A 21,781-nucleotide genomic window follows, 5' to 3' on the forward strand; every position below is an offset into this window, starting at 1 on the left:
TGCTCAAGGCAATTCCTCACAAACATGCGGAGCAGCCATTCCCAGGAAAACAGCGCCTGGTCCCAAAGCTGATCCCAGAGAGAGAAAAGAAAGGAAAAAGGCAGAAAGGCTCACAGGCCCCTGCAAAATGACAAAAGGCCGACCTAAACATCCTGCACCAAAACCTGCTCTGGCTGTGCCCCAGAGAGAGAGAAACCGACTCCTCAAATATGCAGCATGGCGCTAATGGGATGAAATACTCCTATTGATCAGTCTGGATGTCAGTTAAGCTCTGCCCCATCCATGTCCCCCTTCCTCACTGCCTCACACCTGTGGGAAGAGCTCAGAACATCCTTGGCTCTCAGACCAGGGCAATTAAAAACATTAACTCTGTGCTGGGGTGTTATCTCGTGTTCTCAAACTAAGTCCAAATAATGACTGTGCTCGCTATGGAAAAGAAAGGTTTCTAACTGCATGAAGAAAATAAATACATTTTCAGTCAAACCAGCACAACCTTCTTGGTGTTATGTTAGATGTATAAACCATGTGGAGAGAGTATTTCTGCCTTGATCTGTGTGTGAGAAGACAACCCTATAAACAAGTACGAGCTGACTCCAACAGGAGTGGTGAAGCCAAACACGGAAATGTACAGAAGGTGACTTCAGTCATGCCTCCCCTTCAAACAAAGCAAGGCAGCCAAGGCCTCCATCTGTGACCAGATCTGACCCACGGGGTGCAATCCCGTTGCGCAAGCTGATGTTGGGATGCCAAAACCCCTCCGCAGGGGCAGAGCCTCAGGGCACCCTGGGGAAATTGTTTCGCATGTGTTGTGTGTAGTCTGATCAAGAGGTTATTGAGCAAGTAACCTGCCTTCACAGGTGGCCCTCCACATACGTCTGCAGAGAAACCGCTCAGGCCAAATCCCTCTCCGGCTCCCTGCTGACACCCTTCTCCCAGCCTCGGGTTTCTGTTGGATCACTTTTCCTTAAGCGTTTTCCATTAGGCTATGTTTTTCATTAAGCAGCTGAATTAGCCAGGCAAAGCTGTTGCTAGATAGACCTGATCATGAGACCTCCTAGAAAGTTAATATTAGACTAATAGTAGATGAGATGTCTAGCAGTAATTAACTTTCAGTTGTAGAACAAAACCTATCCTGGTATTGAGAAGCCAACCATGGACTGTTGATTGAGTATCTAGTGATTATTGCCAATTTTTGTGGATGTGCTCAACCTAAAGTAAACTTTGCTCATTATAATTGTAATACAAAAGCACACTTCCTTGTCAAAGGCTACCCACCTTCAGCAGAAAAACCCTACTCACTGAGTATGTGTAGTAAGAACAGTGTTGTATAATTTGTATGCAAATATTGTAACCACTTGGCCCTACAGGACTGCCCTGAGGATGTGTATATACTGACAGTATTTTGAATAAATGGTTGAGACTTTTGTACTGCTGGTATGCTAGCTTCACCTAGCATCCCAACTCGTGCAACTCTGTACTAAAATCAATATCTCACCTCTGTGTGCAGAATTTGGCTCATTTGCATGCACACTGGGTAAAGAACCCTGTTTTAGGGACAACAGTTCTACCCTGTTTTAGGGAAAGCACAGTGAGCCTTTCCTCAGGCCTGTGCTATCCAAATGTGTGTTAAAAAATATAGCTGTGTTGTGTGTTACAGCTGCTCAAATAAAAATATTTCCTCTGGCACAACAGAATGTGGTGTGCTTAGCCTAGTGAGCTTGGATCTTTCAAACTCAGGCTAGCTTTGTGTTCGCAGATTTTACCTCTTCTCTCCCTCTAAAAAACCTCTAATCTTCAGTGTTGAAACATTTAGTCCACCATCAAGGACTGGAAACTGCAGCAAGTGACTGTTGTGTTCTGCGGAAGAGATTGCTTTGTTCGTAAAGAGGAGGGAGGGATTGTTTCACCCCGTGGTTCTTCCCTGCTGCTGCATAAGGCCTAGAGCATTTTTTCAGGTTTTTTTGTTTCCAGTTATTGGTTATTCCACTTGTATGAGTAAGTGACTCGCAAGGCATGGTAACTGGAGGTCAGCAGGAAAAGCGTGCTCCACTGACGGGCAGCTCCACTGCCTACCCAAGGGATACCTGGTGAAGCTTTAATCTGTAATTAGCATGTCAGAACAACGTGTTACCTCTTCTCAGAAGCTAAATGTGCTGGGTGAGGCTTTCCTCCAGGATCAGAGGGCTGGAACAGCCCTGCTGTGAGGACAGGCTGAGACAGTTGGGGTTGTTCAGCCTGGAGAAGAGGAGGCTCCAGGGAGATCTTATTAAAAGTAGCCTGTAAGAAAGATGGGGACAGGCTTTTTAGCAGGGCCTGTTGCAACAGGACAAGGGGTGGTGGTTTTAAGCTAAAAGAGGGGAGATTCAGGCTAGACATGAGGAAGAAATTTTTTACAATATGGGTGGTAAAATACTGGAACAAGTTGCCCAGAGAGGTGGGAGATGCCCCATCCCTGGACACTTTCCAGGCCAGGCTGGATGTGGCTCTGAGCAACCTCATCTGGTTGAAGATGTCCCTGCTCATTGCAGAGGGTTGGACTGGATGAGCTTTGAAGGTTCCTACTAACCAAAACTATTCTATGATTCCTTCCAAAAGAAGCTGACTGCTGCCACGATGTACTCACAGAGAAGAACAGCTACAGCCACACCAGCCATCATCCTACTTCAAGTCCGTTTCCACCAAACTCAAGAAATTAAGAGCAGGTGTTACCAGAGACAAGCCTGCCACTGCAGGAGGAAATAAAGGGCCATCTAGAAACAGCCACAATGGCAGCTGGCCCATGCTAGGCAGACCTGTGATAGCAGTAATCCCAGACCTGTGAGTGAGGACCTGTAGTGATCCTGTAGTAAGGCTGCTAGAAACTAGCAGGTTTATAGTTCTGCTATAAACTTCCCACTATCATATGAACCATATAACTGTACGGCTTCAGCTATCTGACCTTCAGGATGGGGGTGCAATATGGTTTTATGTAGACACACCATAATACACTCTTTATTCTCTGTTTCCTTCTATAGTTTAAATTTAACCTGGATGGACAGAAATGCTCCAGTCTCTAAATGTCAGGGAGTTTCCGTGCAGACAGGTTGTTTAGCACGTGGCTTCTGTCACGTCTCCTGCTGGACCTTTTCCAGTGACAGCAGAATACAGGCTTTCAGGCTGGTGTCTGCAGACCCCCGGAGAGGTGAGGAAAGAGGTGACCTGCCTGTGAAAGGTGGCTAAGAGCAGGCTACATTCAACAAGCTTAAAAAACCCTCGTGTGTGGTGTTCACACTTTCCTGGACTGACTGTAGCAGCCTGCAAGAAAAAAATGAGAGTGAAAATTGCTGATGGCTGGGCCCTTGTGGGATCCTGCCTCCTCAGCAAACTAGTGTCTCATTGCTGTGTTTCAGACATGAAAGGGAGAGCATGAGCCAATGGGCCTCAGCAAGGAGGAGTGGGCCATGCCAAACATGCTATACAGATGCTATTTGTCCTGGTGGTTCATCTTCATTGGGTTGAAGGAGATGCTGTGCAAGCATACCAGCTGGGGAAAGTGGTACTTGATAACAGTGCATCTCTGAGCAATGCCTGCCAGAGGGAAAGGCAAGGCGTTCCCCTGCCAGGTAACCAAAACCAGCACCAGTCTCCCCCTCCCAGCAGTGGGAATTAGCCCCCTTTCCCACAGCTAGCCCTTCTCACCTGTCCTCCTCCTCCCCAACCTTTTACCATCTGCTCAGCTTCTGCACACCCTTTCTCCTGAGCAATCAGCTCAGTACCAGCACCTGTGTCCTGGATCCTCTGGAGACCACTGATCGCCAGCAGCATTCATAAAACATTATCTATTACATGGGAGCTTAACTTCTTCCTTCCTCCTTGCCCCTTCCAAAAGGATACTGCTTCTCTCTGAAAGACAAAGATGGGTATTTCCACACAGTGACGTAGATACATGGGGAAATGCTTATTACTGGGCTGCTGAGCAAAGGCAATCAGTGTTCTCCCAATCATGCTTCACTCATGCCTCTCCTGGTGAAGATAAAACCTTCTCAGAAAAAGCCTGTGCTGCAGCAGGAGAAACAATGCTCCAAGTAATGCAAAATCATGGGCAGGAATCCTGCCTGCTTGGAACTGGCTATTGCTAACTCCTCCCAAGCAGCCCGTGCTGGCCAGTGCAGTGCTGGCTGAGCCATGGAACTTGCACTGGAGAGGGAAGGTGGGCTGGACCTCGTGCAGTCTTTATTTTTTAAAAGAGGGGAAAAAAACCCAAAACAGTAGTGCAGGACGCTGGCTGGATTCCAGTTGCCACATGCTGCACCGCTCCCCAAAGGGCCACAGTCTGGCAAACACCATGGACACGTCGTACATCTCTCCTGCAGCCACCACTGCCCTGGGGCACCCTGTGGATGGGTTTCTATTAGATGGAGATTTGTTATTGAACCAGCCAGGCCCAAAGGAATTTCAAGGCCACCTCGGAACGTTGAAAACAGGACCTGCTGTGGGAGTGAGGCATTTCTACAATAACAGGGCCTCAACAAGACGTAGCTCAATGGACCTATCAGCAGTGAGACTCCAGCGCATGGACAGCTCATGAACACAGATGATATCCAATTAGTGAATGCATGCTTGGAGCATGGACACGTGATCAGAGAATAGTTGCGTATATAAGGAGGCTTGTTTCTGTAATAAATGGCTCTAGTGTGATTCACATTGAATCAGAGTGCTGAATCCTTTATCACTCCAACAGCACCCTTTCCCTAAAAAAAGGCACTTTTTTCCTTCTGGTTATTTGCAGTACAAATGCCATCACGAGCTGTCACTGGCACCTTGCTCTTCAGCCTAACACCGCCAAAGTGGCTGCTTTAAAAGGCAGTCCTGGGCAGTGCAGCTGCTTACAGATAAATTAGGCATGCAGGGCAAAGGAGCTCATCCTGCATGGGTGCTCCTCCTTGAGCCAGGGTGCTGGGTGCTTGGGATGGCACAGCTGGGCTTGCTCAGCTGAACAGGGATCAACCGGCAAAAGGCATTCCAGAGCAGATGGGAGTCAGTGTGGGATGCCGCAGTGAAGTGGTATTGGAGAGATACTGGCCACGGTCAGGAGGGACTGGGGGATGGACAGCTGCTCAGGGAGGTGTTGAAGAGAGCATGGGAGAAGCCAAGTCTTCAGATTGTTGACATCATGCTGGAAACATTTAGTTTCTTTTTTCTGTGAAGCACAATGTAAAAGCCTTCTGTTTGAAGAGAGGGAGGAAATGTCCAGGCTGCACTGTTGCTTTTTTACACTTTTGGAATCATCCCTAAAAGTTTGGGGCTTAGATCTTCTCCCTGGTCATCAGGAGTGACTGCAACAGATGTATGGGAATTGTGTACATAGGCCTTTCATTTCTGGAGCCAACTGAGCCCTCTACATTTAAACTTCATACTCTTTCTTTGAGGCACAGCTTATGACCATAACCAATCTGCCTGGGGACAGACACAAACTGCAGCTCTTCTCCCATCCAAGGTAGCCTTCAGCATTCTAGAAAACACCTGTCTTCCTCCATATCTGATTCCACTGAACCCAAGCAGGTGCTCTGTAGTCCCTGTAAGGACATCCTTCCTCTCACAGCAGCTCCAGTGCCATCAGTGAAAGGGACAGGCTGGCCACTGGCCACATCTTCACAGCACTGGCAGATGCAGCACCTCACCATTTCATCTGGCATGGAAAGATGCCGGATAGGTGGGAAGATGCCTCCAACCGTGGCAAATTGGATTGGCCTCACCCTGCTGGAGGCAGCTGGAGCTGCCAACACATGCTGGCTGATGAGCCAGCACTCCTGCTTCAAGCAGTGAGTGGGATTTAGAGCTGCAGAGCCCCAAGTGGCATTTTGGATCTAAGCAGCAGCAGGATGGCTGGGTTGTGAGCGCAGCTGGAAATAACACAGCATCCAGCTTCAGCAAGGTCTTTCTGTGGCCGTGGGGTGCCGCTGAGTATGGCTGCGGCTTGTGATCCCTGCAGGCACAGCAGTCAAATGTCACAGCGAGTCCCTCACCATCACCAGAAGAACTCTTCAAGCAAGAGCATCGGCTGAACTGTCGCAAGAAAGTTAAACACCCAAGTGCAGTTTTGTTGCATTTGTTTGACCTTTCCAAGCAGTGCTGAAGAGAGGCCCAGCCTGCCTCCCTGTAGCATACGGTTTGACTGTACTACTGTAGCCATGTCTAAGGAACAGGAAGAAAAAGAGAAAGTGGGAGAAGTCATCCCAAAGCTTGAGGAAGCAAATCATGCACAATACCCATTAGAACCAACCTGCTTCTGAAGGCAGCAGAGGGCACATCTCTCAGCTTCGTCCCTCCTACCAAGGAGAAGGGACACAGACACTCCCAGAAAAAACCCGTGGGTGTTTTTACAAGAACAGAGAAAGCACAGGCAGCTACCATGAATAGAAAGAAGAATTTAATGGGAAAAATAACACTGCTTGGTTCATTCATAACCCTTTCTACCCAAGCAGAACTTGGCAAGGATGTAACATGGGAAGAACTCTAACCCATTTTCCCTCTAATGAGATAAAAATGAAGACTTGGAGGCAAGAGGCGGGTGACGAGGTTATCGGTGCTTCCCAGCAGGATGTCCGTTAGCCCTTCTGGGCAGAGCTCAAACTCTCTGGCATTTCCTTCCATAACTCATTCAGACCTGCTGCTACTCCTGAACTTGTCACAGAGCCCAGTCCCCTTGGATCAGCTCTTGGAGCATCTGTGGCAGCCTTGTCCAGCTAATCTATGCTTGCCACCTCTCCCAACCCTTCCACAGCATGCCCCAAAAACCTTGGTCACGTGCCAGGAAGAATCACAGTGGCCTGAATCTGATTCTGGCAGATTTGAGACTGTTTTACTTGTGAGAGCAAAAATCATAAAAATGAAGGACAGGGATGCATGGCCCAGGGCGGCTGGAGGGACAAATGTACCGACAGACACTATGCAATTTCACAGCCATCGCTGATACACCTGCGAGAGCTCAATTGCCTCAGCTCCTTCTCTGCTCTGACAATCACACATATTGAAATAGGGCCATGCCCAGCTCCCTCTCCCCACACACCTTCTCAGTGGAGAGCCCCCATGCCAACATCCTTGGCAAGGTGGGCAGGGGCAGTGAGCGAATGCTGCATCCTTGTGTCCAAAGCCCCCCTTGTCCCAATCTTTTTATCTCACCTATTAGTCTGGTGGGAAAAGCCTTGCCTGTTCCACTGGCACAGAGCCCAAGAGGTGCCCAAGGACCCACACTCCAGGGGTTGCACATCTGGGAGGAGGGTTCCTACAGACATCTGGTGCTTGCAACCCACAGAGAGAGGGTGGGGAGAACAGCCAAGGATGGAGGGCATGCACAACACTCCAAAAAGTCACAAAATAAGGGGAAACAGTCCCATGGATGAGGGGGAAGAAGTTGCCCAGACAGGGTGCATTGAACGGGCACACACACAGATGCTGCAGGTGCACAGCATGGTGCAGATGTGTGGATACCCATAACGTGTGGTGGGGAAGGACGGACACCCCACAGGAACTGGCAAGGGCTCCAGGAGCTCCTGTGGGAGCTGGCACCAGAGGCTGTGGGTGACTGGGCAAGGCCGGGGTCCCAGCAGGTTCCAGTTTCGAGTGCTGCATTTCCACGCACCAACGTGAGGGGAAGTGCCCTGTCTCAATCTACAGACCAGGGGCTGGGCGCTAGAGGAGCGGAGGGTGGCTCCCAGTGCACGGAGACAGCATGGGGGGGCCCTTGGGCTCCGGGTTCTGCAAGGGCCCCCGGCTGCACGCCCGGAGGGGCTGGCTCTAAGGAGGGGTCCCCAGCTGCATGCATAGGGCTCGTGGATTTGCAGATCCTCGGCTGCATCCGCGGGCACGGGGATGGATCGCGGTTCCCGTGCCAAGGGGCTGTCTCTGCGGGGTCCTGGCTGCATGCTCGGGTGCTGTCTCTCGCGGGGAGGTCCCGGTGACCGCGCATGCGGATAGCTTTTTGGGTCTCCGGCTCCACCCACAGGGGGCAAACCGGGGGGAGTTCTGAGCCGGCAGCACCGCTCACCCCTGCGGACGAGGGTGTCGAAGCAGGAGCCGATGTCCACGGAGCGGCAGGTCCCCCACAGCCTGGCGTGCATGGCGAAGAGTGGTCGGGCGCAGCTCGGAGGTGGCGGCGGTGGAAGCGACGGAGCGGCAGGGGCGGCCGCAGGGTGCCCTCGCAAGCGCTGCCGGTGCCACCGCGGGTCGGTCTCGAACCACAGGTCAGCGAGGGCGCTGCCGCCAGCAGCCCCGGCGCACACAAGGCCAGGCACGCACCGGCTGCTCGCAGCACCGTGCGGGACGCGGGCAGAGGGAGCTGCCCAGGGGGCGGGTCTGGGAGCTCTGGGGGGTGGGGCAGTGAGCCGGGGGGCAGGGAGACCGGGCGGGACTCACCGCCCCGCCCCGCCCCGCCCCGCCCCGCCCCGCCCCGCCCCGCCCCGCCCCGCCCCGCCCCGCCCCGCTCCGCTGTAGCGCGGCGGGCGCATGCGGAGGGAGACTGCCCAGCCGGCGGCGGACTGCGCAGGTCTAAGTCCCGCCGCGGGGGAGATGGGCCGGGCGGCGCCCGTTGCGCCTGCGCGGTACGGCGGTGTGCCGCCATGTTGCGGGAGTGGGTAGGGGGCAGGCGGTGAGCGCTCCGGTGTTGGGTTCCCTCACCCTCTCCTTCATCCTCCCCTCCCCCGGCCCGGGCGGCCGCGGCCGATCGGGACCTCCCCCGGCACTATGAGCGGCGGTGGAGGTGGCGGGCGGGTGTGCGACCTGTCCCGGCGCAACCCCCAGGAGGACTTCGAGCTCATCCAGCGCATCGGCAGCGGCACCTACGGCGACGTCTACAAGGTAGACGCAGCCCCGCCAGCCGGGGAACAGGAGGTGGTGTCGTGTCTTTCCTCCTCCCACGGTGGTGGGTTCCGTTACCAAGCAACGGGCCGCCCCCCCCCCCTCCCCCGCTCCGTCCATCTGAGGGGCCTCCGTTGTCAAGCGACGACCCCGCCCCGGCCATGAACGTCCTCCGCCGCTGCGGGCAGCGAGGTCGTCCTCCGTTCCCCTCTCGAGCGGGGTCTGCCCCGTCGCACCGACCCCGGTCCTGGTGGGGGCGGTGGGCGCCTGGCATGGCCGACCGCGGCTCCCCTCCGGAGGGGCCCGGCCCCTCACGCCTCTCCTGCCGCCGGCCTGGCAGCGTCCCGGCTCGGCTGGCCCATGCAAGGGGGGCGACCCCCGCGGGCAGCTGAGGCGTTCGGGCCCTGCTGCTGGCGCGGGGCTGACGGTGCGAGGCCGCGGCGCTCTCCGGGCTTTCTACGGCCGCAGAGCCGCCCCGGGAGCCGGGTTTGCCGCTGCTGGGGGCCGACTTGGGTGTCTGTGTCACGGGCGGGGCCTCGGGGTCGGTTCCCCTCCAGAGCGGGCCGGGAGCGGTGGGGATGCGCGAAGCGCACGCTTGTTCTCTCGTTTCCAGCCCAAATATCCCTTTAAATTGTGTGCCTGAAGGCGAGCAGGGCTGCGCATCGTGGCTACTGCTCCCATCGCTGTCTTGAGTGGAAATACCAGTGTTTTGTGGTTGGGTCTCTGTCACACGCAAGGCTGACCAGGCAAAGGGCAGGCTGGGGTGTCGTTAGGATCAGACTCTTTCACGATCCTGTCGTAACTTCAGAAACAGGAAAAGCAAAGCAAAAGCAGCCGAATGTAAGTTTGGCTTTTTGGGCTGTATAGCATGCTTTGACATTTTTCTCTGCTCTGCAGCATATGTTGTTATTTGTGTATCCAGCTGAACTCTTGCCTGATGGGACGTGTCAGCCTGTCCCTCAGGTAGGATGACACTGCTCCTGTTTGCTGGGGAGCAGAGGGCAGCGCTTAAGTTTGTCATGTTGCTTCCTGTCGGAAGCATCGCTTTAACTGTGTGCTTTCCAAGTGTCTTCTGGTTTCTTTTTGTCATCGCTGAGTGGGTGCATGTGTTTTAAGAAAACTTGTATTGGTAGGCAGGACTGTAAGGAAACACTTAGAGCCATTCCACAATTTGAGGTGGGCAAAACTGGTGCTGTTGCAGCCTTGGATTCTAAGTGAATGCGCCAAGAATGAAATCTTGTTTGGGTTGGGGTGGTTTTGGTTTAATCTCAGCTTGCTTAAATGTTATGAAAGTTTCAGGATCTAAATCTTCTTGTTACTGTGCTCTTAGTGTGCTAAATCCCTGCTTTATTAATTAAATGAAAGAGGTTTTTTTTGTGGTGTTTTCCTCACCTTGCCAGATTTGAGTATTTGTGTACTATGCCAATGTTTTAATTATCGAAGTATACTTGCCTTATGCTCTAATTTTTTGGTTGTGTTTTTTTTTTTTTTTTTTCCTGCAAACTGTTATCTTGATGTGCTTTGCTCTATTTCTTTTGCGGTTTTTAACTGGCATATTGACTCTGTGATATCAGTTGGATTTTTCTGTGCTTTGTAAATGATTTTGGTGTATGTGAATTAGCAAGTCATCCATGTCTATGGTTTAATTTTAAAGATGTTATCTCCAACCATAGAGTGAATATTTACATTTGCAATACCACTGTGCGTCTGAAACCTGTTAAGTTTCATTGGAATTGTCAAGGTTTTCTCCATGATTATCATGCTTATGTTGCAGTATCCTTCGGTTTGGTGCTCTGTGAGTGGCCAGTGTTTGGCACTGCCTGAGACTTTTTTATTTTTTTGAGGCACAGGAAGTTCCCTTCTTCCTCAGAGTGGATTTGTGATAGAAGACGATACATCAGGAACAGGTTACATTAGGCTGGTATTATAATTCTCTCTTCTAGATGAGAGGTAAGTGCTTTCTGATTAGGTTCTGGACAGTGTAGGGAAAATGAGACCTGCTTTTGTCCTGGGTGGATTATTTTCTGTTTCATTTTGAGGAAAGGTCTTGTCCAAGGTGCCTTTAAAGTGGCATGTTTTAAATTTGTGAGGGGTTTCATGAAGCCTCTTTCATTTGCTTCATCTGTAGGTGAGCTTTGTGCCTGATGAAATAATTGTGTGAAGTTGAGATTCATCATGTGACGATGGTGCTCGTCAGTGGTGGGATTTCAGCAGAGTGGATGCAAGCACTGGATGTACTTGGGCAGCTTCAAACTGTTCTTTGTAAATTGTGGTTTCCCCCCATTAGCAGGGAAAGTCACGTAGGGAGGTATTGCTGCTGTTAGTAGGTAGGGATTATTACCTTAATAAGATGACAATCTTGTTATGTTGACATTCTTGCTAACTGCTGACCTTTCTGTAACGTGCTTTCCTGACAAAGCGTTGAGGATCTGAAAGCAAAGCAGACGGGCATTTACTTCCTTGCTCCATTTCAGTTGAACTGAGGTACAACAGGGCGTGGGTTAAATGTATGATTTATTAAAAAAAAATATATATATATTTAAAAAAAAGCAGAATGTCTACTCAGAAGATTTTTGAATTTGAAGTAGGAGCCCATGGTGTGGACTGAAGTACAGAGGTGCAACAGGAATGAGAATATGGGTCAGATTGATGTGGTCCTGCTGCTATGAGTCCTGCTATTTAGCTGGTACCTGGAAGTGTGCTAGTGCACCATGAATATGGATTTTTTGCTTCAACCAATATTTTAATTATCTGCCCTCCCACACAAGTTCAGCTTTCAAAGAGGGCTTGGAGAAGAGGATATCTGCAGGAAAGGTAACGGTTAGCTAACTTGTTCATGCCCTTAGCTCTCTATCAAGTATTCACAGTCAACAATAAGGTGTCTCTTCTAACTGACACCAGTGCAAGTTCACTATAGGAGATGAAGCTTCATCTGCTCCAAGGCCAAGACCTGCCCAAGCAACCTACAGACCTTCTATGATGGAGTGACTACATCAGTGGACAAGGGAGGAGCTATGGATCTCGTCTATCTGGACTTCTGTAAAGTCTTTGACATGGTGCCTGACAACATCCTTCTCTCTAAATTGGAGAGATATGGATTTGATGGGTAGACTGTTCAGTGGATGAGGAATTGACTGGATGTCCACATCCAGAGGGTAGTGGTCAGTGGCTCAATGTCTGGATGGACACCAGTGACAAGTGGTGTCCCTCAGGGGTCCGTACTGGGACCAGTACTATTTAATATGCTCATCAATGACATAATGGGATCAAGAGCGCCCTTAGTAAGCTTGCAGAAGGCACCCAGCTGAGTGGTGCTGTTGACATGTCTGAGTGATGGGATGCCATCCAGAGGAACCTGTACAAGCTTGAGAAGTGGAGCCATGGAAACCCCGTGAGGTTCAACAAGACCAAGTGCAAGGTCCTGCACCTGGGTCAGGGCAACCCCTGGTATCAGTACAGGCAGGGGGATAAAGGGATTGAGAGCAGCCCTGTGGAAAAGGACTTGGGGGTACTGGTGGATGAAAGATTGGACGTGAGCCAGCGATGTGCACTTGCAGCCCAGAAGGCAAATCTTGTCTTGGGCTGCATCAAAAGGAGCGTGGTCAGCAGGTCGAGGGAGGTGATTCTGCCTCTCTGCTCTGCTCTGGTGAGACCCCACCTGAAGTCCTGTGTCCAGCTCTGGAGCCCTCAGTAGAGGAAAGACATGGACCTGTTGGAGAGGGTACAGAGGAGGCCACCAAGATGATCAGAGGGCTGGAACAGCTCTGCTGTGAGGACAGGCTGAGACAGTTGGGGTTGTTGAGCCTGGAGAAGAGAAGGCTCAAGGGAGACCTTATTGTGGCCTTTCAGTACTTAAAAGGGGCCTATAAGAAAGATGAGGACAGACCTTGTAGCAGAGCCTGTTGTGATAGGACAAGGGTTAGTGGTTTTAAACTGAAAGAGGGGAGATTTAGACTAGATACAAGGAAGACATTTTTTCCCATGAGGATGGTGAAACACTGGCCCAGGTTGCCCAGCGAGGTGGTAGATGCCCCATCCATGGGGACATTCAAGGCCAGGCTGGATGGGGCTCTGAGCAACCTGATCTAGGTGAAGGTGTCCCTGCTCATGGCAGGGGTTTGGACCTTGAAAAGTCCTTTCCAACCATTCTGTGATCTGGATTGCTTAGTTCTTGATGTATCCCAGGGGCATAAACACTGGACTTAAGACTGTTGCCAGTGAGGATCTGAAAGAGAGATGATGTTTGAGGTTTTTGTGGGTTGGGTTGTTTGTTTGTTTTAAAATTTAGTGAAATTATATTGCCACACCAGATGGCTAAAATGTTAATATTACAAAGTTCTCGTTAGAAGTTTAAGTAAAACACAGACTTAAACCTCTGGACAAGGAAACAGATTTTCTCCTTTCAAAACTGCTAAAGTTAATGGTGAAACTGAGTTACTACTTTGTCTGATAGTTGATGTGTCTGTAACAAAATACAGACAGATGATCTGCTAGTAATGCTGTTGTGGAGTTGAGTATTCTTGAGTGTTGCATATTACATTTTCATTTGTGTGGTTTTGTTTTCTCTGTCTCAGTAAACTTGTCAAGTAATTTAGCTTCGTTTAAAGTCTAGTTTAGAGACTGACAGCAAAATTGCTTTTTTGATTGCAGTTACGTGTCAGGAAAATTATTGAAATTTACCTTCTGTTTCTATCAAATATTCTTGTTCAAAATGACACTTGCTAGAGAGGGTAAAAACTATAGTAGTTTCTGTCTTTTGTATTTCAGTGTTTCACTGTTGTGAAAAATAGAATTGTGTAGGGTGGCCAGCAAAATATAAAAGAGGAGTTATGGTTTTTTTTGGTTGTGGAAGAGAGACAGTGTCCTTTCCTGCTTAGTTTCAGGAAATATTCTTAGAGTTAAATGGGGTGGCTGATTAATTTAGTTTGCTTTATGTTTACTTCATGTCTTATTTAGAATGACTTCTCTGTGTCTTGGTATGAAATTGCAATTCTAATCGTCCCTGTTCCCAGGCCCTCTGTAATTTATGCCATTTTGTGGGGCTTTGGGTTACAAGTGCTGCATGTGGTATTCTGACAGAGATAATAATAATAATAATGATAATAATAATAATAATACAGTTGTTTTCCTGCTTGCCCCCATCCTAATACCTTTGGTTTTGGTAGTAACTACACATAGATTTGAAGTGTATGCTGATGCAATTATAGGTCCATTTATTTTGTTCAATTTTGTACAATTAATTTATATCACAGTATATCTTGGAAAAAAATAATTGGTTTAGGTTGGTAAAGGTTGAACTTCATTTGTCATCTGACAGGTCATGCATCTAGTGTGAGTGAAGCCTTCCAAAGATTTTCAGCATCTTACTAAAAGAAAGGCCCTTGTTTTACTTTCCCCTTTACCGAATTTCAGATAGTTGTGATAATTAGTGAGATTATTGTTCTTGCAGAGGTATCTGTTATACCATCTCTGCCTTATTTCAGTTTTTGATGTCATTTATTGCTTCAGCAAGTTCACAAATAAAGATACAGAACTCCGTAGGGTGCGCTTTGCTAGAGTTCTCATTTTAAAAAAGAAAAAGCCTTATTTTCTGCCCCTCAGCCCTTTGGCATAGGTGCTGGTTTTGATGAGGGAAGTTATGTATCTACCAGCTCAGCTGCTTCACGCTGAAACTCTCAGATTCTGTGGGTGTCTCTGGGGAACACTTAATGACCGTTGCTGGTTTCTGCCATCAACTATGTTTCAGAGTCTCTGGTTTCTGGTAGCACTCCTGGAAGAGAATGTGTCCAGAACAGATGAACCTGAGGAGTCTCCCACTTTGCAGTTCTCAGATCTCTCTGCGTGTGTGCCTTTGCTCCTTCCTCCTGGAGTGGTCTAGTAAGGCATCAATTCTTCTACAGCTTTGCTGCTCTTCAAGTAATTGAAACTTGCCCTTTCAGTTGTGTGCTTTTTGATTGACCTTACAGCTGTTGAAGCTCCTTTTGGTGTTGCTAGGAATAAATATCTATGTTTTGAAGGCTCTATTTCAGCTTGAATCGCCTTTTGAAGGTTGTCAGGCAGGCGGAAAAGGAGTGGATGTTCTGCCATCCTGTATTTACTGTACTAAGTACCGCAGGGCTTAGTTTCTGTGACTGTGGTTTCTTTAACTATGAATCCCTGCCTCACGTAGGGATTTTTGCCTTCGTTTCAGATCATTTGTTTAACATCACCTTTATCAGAGCATTGCTGTCTAAAATTGTAGCTGTTGTGTTTTGGTATCACACCTCCTACCAGAATGTGGAACCTAATTATTTTCAGCATAACTCTTAGTAATTCAGTTCCTGTTAATTACAACTGTGACTTCATAGGATGGGCTGAAGTGATAAAGCAGCTAGCTGTTGCTCAAGAGGGGTGATTCCCTACCCTGCTTCTGGCTGTCTTGCTGCTTACATTGAGTTAGCTCTGGTGCTCAGGGCAATGCCTGAGCCAGCACAGTTGCTAGCCTGGCAGTAAATGAACCATAAAAAGAGAGGCAGGTGGGTTTCTGCTGGGTTGGAAACTTAAATCAGCTCCTGGGGCAGTTATGTGGGTTTGGGAGAGTCTGGAGGGCTAGAAGTGAGGGGCCTGGGAAGCTGTTTGGGCGCATTTTCCTGAAGAGAAGAGCTAATCCAGGTCAGGAAACATGTCTGTGTGCTGGGACCAGTTATCCTGTGAAGTAGAGACTTGCTTAGGGATTGCTTGTCTGCATTTTGTTCAACCATTCGCGTAGGAAGAAGTCAAAACCGAAGGTGCCCTGTTGTTACTGTCTTCAGCTTTGCTTTTTGGCTTGGTTTTTGTTGCAGCATGATACAGTTTATATTACCAGCTTCCATTTGAAGGACGAATATAAACTAGGAAAGATGTTTACCTCCTTGGACCCTGGATTTTGTGTTTATACTGGTTCAGCTGCACAGACCTCTCCTGAATCTGCTGGTGTGGCATATCTACACACTAGCCTTCCTTCTTCTTTTCTTTCCCCTCCTTTTCAGACACACACCATGCAGCTGGGATTTCCTACTAGAGCCCATCCGTATACTGACCTACCATTGCTCTTTCCTTTTCTATTTCAGAGTAATTAGATTTTTCCAATCATGAGTTTTTTTGGTTAATAAATTTTTGTATAATGCGATAACAACAAAATCTGAATTTTCCCAGCTCTTGTTTCTGGTGAGTGGCAGTTTTTTATGTAGCATTTTGTTCTGATGTCCTATTGTTGTCACAGAGACACTAGTAATTATTTCCCTTTTGATTAGGTAGTGCTTCTCCAGTTTGATGTAGCAGTTGGTGGTTTTTTTTTTTAAACTCCTTCCGAGATATGTCAATCTGTGTAATTCTTAGCCACTGTTAGAATGGTTTTCCATGGCAAACGTTTTATAAATGCTGTATGTGTTCAGTAAAGCAACTGTGTATGATGCAGGCATTGTAGGCCAATCTTTGCTTCTGGAAAACCTGTGTAATGCTTTCACATTGACACAGTGAAATCTGCACGAGAAGGAGTTAGTTCCTGGCTCCTGCTCATGGAAACAGGGATGGGAGGTAAAACTTTTGGCTTTTGCTGTTAACCTCATCATCTGCAAGGCTGGGAGAAAGAGCACTTACAGGGCAAGTGGAAACAAAAAGAAGAATGTGTGGTTTTTTTATGTGAGCCTCTTTGAAATTTTAGGTTGCATTTGCCAATTTGAAAATAGGGCCAAGAGGCATACAGTGAGATAAACGTCTTGCGGGAGGCTTGGCCACGGTCATGTGCTGCCAGGTACAGCGCCAGGTGCTCCCTGAGCCCTGCTTGTCTGCACTGACATCTGTGTGCCTTACAGCTGCTTGACCGTCAGTTGCAGGGGTTGGCTTGCTTATGGATTTTAATACAGAAGGACGGCATGGTTAAGGACTGGTGTAATTTAGGACTGTTGTATGGCAGTGCAAGGTTTCTTGAGCATAATTAAAGCTAGCTTCTTATCTCACTACAAATTAGTGTTGTGATGCAGTGGTGTTTGGTTGTGTATTTTGGTTTCTGTGTGTGGTGTTGTGTTGGTTTTGGTTTTTTTGGTTGTTTGGTTTTTTGTTTTGTTGTTGTTTGTTGGTTTTGTTTATTTGTTTGTTTGTATTTATAACTTGCTTTGTTAGAAGATGAATCAAGGCAAGAACTTTTGTTGGAAGAGTGCTTCCTACAAATTTGTGCTAGAGAGGAGCATACTAGAGAATTCTTACTGTTTTGTTCACTGTCATTAAGCCCAGACGTGGATTATTTAAAATAAGTGTTTTGGATCTAGCAGTACTCAGTGATGCTTATTTAATGAAAACATATGCTGTAAGCCCCCAAAATAAATGCATGGTGTATTTGGAAAAAAAAATTCTAACCTTGCATGGAACATAAATACAGGCTGCCCAGGGGAGTTGTGGAGTCTCCTTCTCTGGAGACATTCAAGACCCACCTGGACACATTCCTGTGTAACCTCATCTGGGTGTACCTGCTCTGACGGGGGAAGGGAGGGATTGGACTGAATGATCTTTTGAGGTCCCTTCCACTCCTGTGATTCTGTGAAGATGTTTTAATTTATTGGCTCCTCCTGAGGTTGTTTTTGCCTTTTTTTTTAAAGTGGTTTCACTGTTGTAGACCCTTGTATCTCAGTTGCTCATTGTATTGTCAGAGAATGGTGAGTGGAGAATGCAGGGCTAATTGCTGTGTTCTGCTAATACTTTTTTTTTTTTTTTTTCTTCTTAGGCTAGAAACGTCAACACGGGTGAGCTAGCAGCAATTAAAGTAATAAAACTAGAACCAGGTAAGTGTTTCTTCACTGAAACAGGCTGCAGAAACTAAATGTTTTCATGCTTAATATACAATTACACAAAATCAATTGAATCCACTTATTGAAGGAAGGGATAATTGTTGACTTTTAGTGTAGGACAAAATATGCTTTTCGAAAAAAAAATAGCAAGCATGACAAACAAGATGTGAGAGGAAAACATGTAACTGGAGAAGAGTTAAAAGAAAGCTGATTAAAATGTAAGTGAGAGTTGTGTTTTTTTGTCTTAAGTACTGTGTTTTCAACCTGTGTTATACAAAAAACTGTGTAGAAGAAAAGAAATGAGGAAGCCAGCAAGGCAGAAAACAACTCAACCTGGTAGAAGTGTAGAGGGAGAAATAAAAAGAAGCAATGGTGTAATAATAGGTGAGCATTAGTATCCAGGAAATTAGTACATTTCCTGAAATTCTGTTGGAGATTCTGATTAAGACATTGTTGTATGCTAGATTTCTGTTGTGATTTCATGAAGTACATACACCCTACAGATCAGTTATCAGTCTGCAAATGGTGTTCTCTTAATATGGCTAGACTTGTTGGACAAGAGTACAGTAATCTGGGAGGCAAAATTTCCAGACTTTTTGTTTAATTTTTAACTGTTGATGTTTCATTTCTGGATTTAATGTCAGGGGGAATATTTTAAGTACTACCTGGTTTGATCCTTAAGGTCTATGTGGGCAAGAAGAGAAAGAAGTTTCCGGTTTCTTCCATTTTTTTCTCTTAAAATTCTGGAAGTGATTAGAAGTTTTGTGTTTATATAATGCCTGCACATTTAAAATTCAAGACAGGACAGTATGTTACTATGCAGTTCCAGAAGTGTCTGTTCATCACACTTGTTTTATTCACACTGAGAGTTGTGGTCTCAGATTATCTTGTCCGGTTCTGCTGTTTTGGCTTTTTCTGTCAGTTCCCATTGCTGGAGCACTTGGCTGTGCGTGGTGGGGATCACCAGTCCAGCCAAGATGAGCAGCCATGATGTGTCTCCCTATGAAACTGTAAAGATAAAACAGCAAAGGAGACTTGTGCAGTGGGGCAAAAACCATAGGACTCAGCAGACTCAGATGATATCAGCCTTTAAAATAGGTAGTCTTTTAGTAGGACTCGGAGAATTGTTCTATGTGCGTTCTCTGAGCTGTGGACAGAGCCTGGGGGTTTGCTGCCCTCAGGGTGTTCTGATGGGTGAACAACTGGCATCTCGTGGCTGAATCAAGTGTTTCTGGCAGCCTTTGGATACCCGATTGGTGCATGAAGCATACTTTAGCTTTCCTCTGCTCAGCAAGCTCAGTTTCTCTGTGCAATTGTCGCTTCCAGTTGTTGTAGAGGCTTTGCTCAGAGCTTCAGATCGACAATGTCCACATCCCAGGACCACAGCACTGACATTCTTTGCAAGTTTTGCAGATTAGGGGAAAGTGTGCAGACTGAGGGTTAATAATGTTTAGACGCTTACTCTAAAGCTTATGCTGTTATACTTTAACACCTGTCTGTATGTGAAAATAATTTCTTGCTTGCTCTTCAGCGTTTGCATGTTTAAAGGTCTGGCCAGGATATGGAAAGCCATCAGCAACATACGATGGATAGCAGACAGTCTGTTGTGATGTTAACTTGCAGCTTGTGGTTTGAAGTTTGCTTTCAGTTAAATAAAATACATGTGGTTTGAAAAGTACCAAATGATTAGGTCACCAGTATGTCGATGTATTAGGAGAAACTTAAAACGTATTTTTTGTAGGTAATAGCCTGGCCAGTTCTATTGGAATTTGTTGTGTTACATTTGAAATTTATTAACAGCCATATTTGAGAAGTGATTTTGGGTTGCAACAATTGACAAATACAAGCTTAGTGTCTATATTAAACTTTTTAGACAATAGCTTTGGCTTCTGATTTAAAAGCTCTTGAAGAAGTGTGCTATGGCAGTACAGTGAAAGGAGAATTTTGACATACTTTGAATTTTCCTGGTTTTTCAACTTGCTTATACAGTCTCCTAAGAATTCATGAAGTTAACTGGTTATTTTAGGCCTTCAGGCATCTCTTACCTATGAAGTCCTTGAAGTTAGTGAGATTGAGGTTTTTTGTGAACTCTGTATCTCTAGTAAACAAACTTCAGAAGAGTTTCTTTAGAAATAACCTACCACACTACCTATAATTTGCCCTTATGACTTAAGAAATTTCAGAGGAGCCCCAGTGTAAGATACTGAACTGCAAAAGAGCGTTTGACATATATTTCATACAAAAAAAAAAAAAATAAAAAGAAAATTAAAAGGCTGTTGAATATCTGTTACCAACATTCTCTTACATATTTGTGTCTTTCTTGCCTTCCCTCTTTAACTTACCTACAAAATTCCTGCACAACACCCCAAACCAAAAATGTCTCTGTTTGGTTTTCAATTTTTTGTGTGTGGTGTTTTGTTTTGTTTTGTTTTTCAATGTTCCCATCTGGTAAGAACCTTTTCTAGAAAGAGAGGGACAATTCATGTACCAAACAGTAAGACTCGGAGAGATGCCACGTCTATGTCAGTGTTTTATCTGGATGTAAGTTTTGCACAGTCCATAAATTTATGTGCTTACCGAGTTTACTGAAAAGTTGCAGCAGCAGTGTACTAGTGAATGTGTTTTTTTTTTTTTCCCTCAGGAAAATGATCAAATGGGTGTTGTACATGTGGCCAAAAATAGCAAAGTTTTGTCATGGTTTTAAGAACCTGGACTATTGGCAGGGCATATGCAGATGGACACAGCAGGGTATTGGTGAAAATAGACTTTAGAAAGACCTATGACCAATATCATAATAGTTATCAGCAGATGTGAGGTCCATCTGGTCCAGAATGAAACTTCTTAAGGATATAGTTACTTATTGCTAAATCCTGCTAATAGATATTGATTTACAGCTGTTTTATATGTCTTTGAAACTGGCAGATAATTAGCTTAATTACGCAAAATGTTTATTTTATAAACATGTACTGAAAGTCTAGTTGAGATCCAAGTATTAGCCAGGCCAGTGAAAATATTCATTCCTCTGCTTTTCAGGAGAAGATTTTGCTGTTGTGCAGCAGGAAATCATTATGATGAAAGACTGTAAACATCCAAACATTGTTGCTTATTTTGGCAGCTATCTCAGGTACAGTTTGTTTCTTTTACTCACTTCAAAATACCTCTCTATACCCTTGTAAAGAACAGGTATATAAGGTGGCTTAGACAAAACATAATTTATCGAATAAGTGTCATCCACTAATATATTATTTTTTCACATTTACCTTAAAATCTGTTCTGTTTACTACAGTGTCTCTCTCTAAATAATGTTTCTTCTAGCAAAATGTCTCAGTGAACATGTAGTCATGTTTCTTTGGAACTGAGTTGTCCTTTAAAAGCTTTGAATTTAATACATAAATGGAAAATGAAGAAGAATGACAAGTATAACGCAAGAGTGTGTGTATATAGAATCTCTTAAATCTGTTTCAGTAAAATGTCTCTTAAATTTGCAAAACTTTGAGAACTATAAATATTGCATAATACAGATAGAGTTCTCAGAAATGTTCAGATTTAACTGGTGTTGGCATGTAAAATTGTCTGAGAACTCAAAATTTAATGTTATGAGGAAATAAGGAGGAAAAATGTTGTGGTTTTTTTTCTTTCTTAAGAGTAGTAGTGCTATGTTAAACTTTGACAATTTCATACTGAAGTACCTGAGAGTGTAAACCGTGCAGCCTTTAAAAAGCCTGCTGGTGATTTGTGGTTCGGGTTTGCTTTGAAATCTGAAAAATGATCAATATTTTAGTACTTTTAATCTTTGCTTTTTGTTGTTTAGGACACTTAATGAGTATATGTAAATTATTCTGTCTGATTATTTTTTTGTGTAATTCCTTTTGTAAGGTATTATGCTTGCTTGTTACAAGTAAACTCGTACTCCATACAAAGTCTCAGTATTGAGAAAATTGATGGCAAGTTTCTAATAAATTTTGCTATTATTCTTTTTAATACATTGTCACGGAGGCACCCCAAAGTTAGTCTAGGCGAACAACAAGGTCCAAAACAAACTTTTATTCTGGTCAAAAAGGTGCAGCAAATTATCCGGTAAAGAACCATCTTTGAAGCAGGAATATATGACAGAATGTGGTTCTTATATTTGGAGTGCATAGTTT

General features: G+C 46.0%; 1 protein-coding gene across 14 annotated transcripts in view; it reads left to right on the forward strand.

The window, feature by feature from the left end:
- Positions 1 to 8,105: 8,105 nt before the first annotated feature.
- Positions 8,106 to 21,781, forward strand: part of MAP4K3 (mitogen-activated protein kinase kinase kinase kinase 3) — a 91,418-nt gene continuing 77,742 nt past the window's right edge. For 5 of the 14 annotated variants that reach the window (XR_010651157.2, XM_065835002.2, XM_065835003.2 and 2 more), the window contains exons 1-3: positions 8,106 to 8,222; positions 17,573 to 17,630; positions 20,670 to 20,760. Coding sequence is in view for 9 of the 14 variants with exons in the window: in XM_065835002.2 (XP_065691074.2) it covers positions 20,705 to 20,760 (56 nt within the window). In the remaining 5 variants the exon portion in view is untranslated. Of the gene's footprint in view, positions 8,223 to 8,534; positions 8,836 to 9,992; positions 10,012 to 17,572; positions 17,631 to 20,669; positions 20,761 to 21,781 lie in introns of those variants that run through there. The other 9 variants (XM_071805772.1, XM_071805777.1, XM_071805778.1 and 6 more) reach the window with 8 other exon arrangements.

Source organism: Patagioenas fasciata, chromosome 3 (genome assembly GCF_037038585.1).
Source record: "Patagioenas fasciata isolate bPatFas1 chromosome 3, bPatFas1.hap1, whole genome shotgun sequence".
Taxonomy (NCBI): domain Eukaryota; kingdom Metazoa; phylum Chordata; class Aves; order Columbiformes; family Columbidae; genus Patagioenas; species Patagioenas fasciata.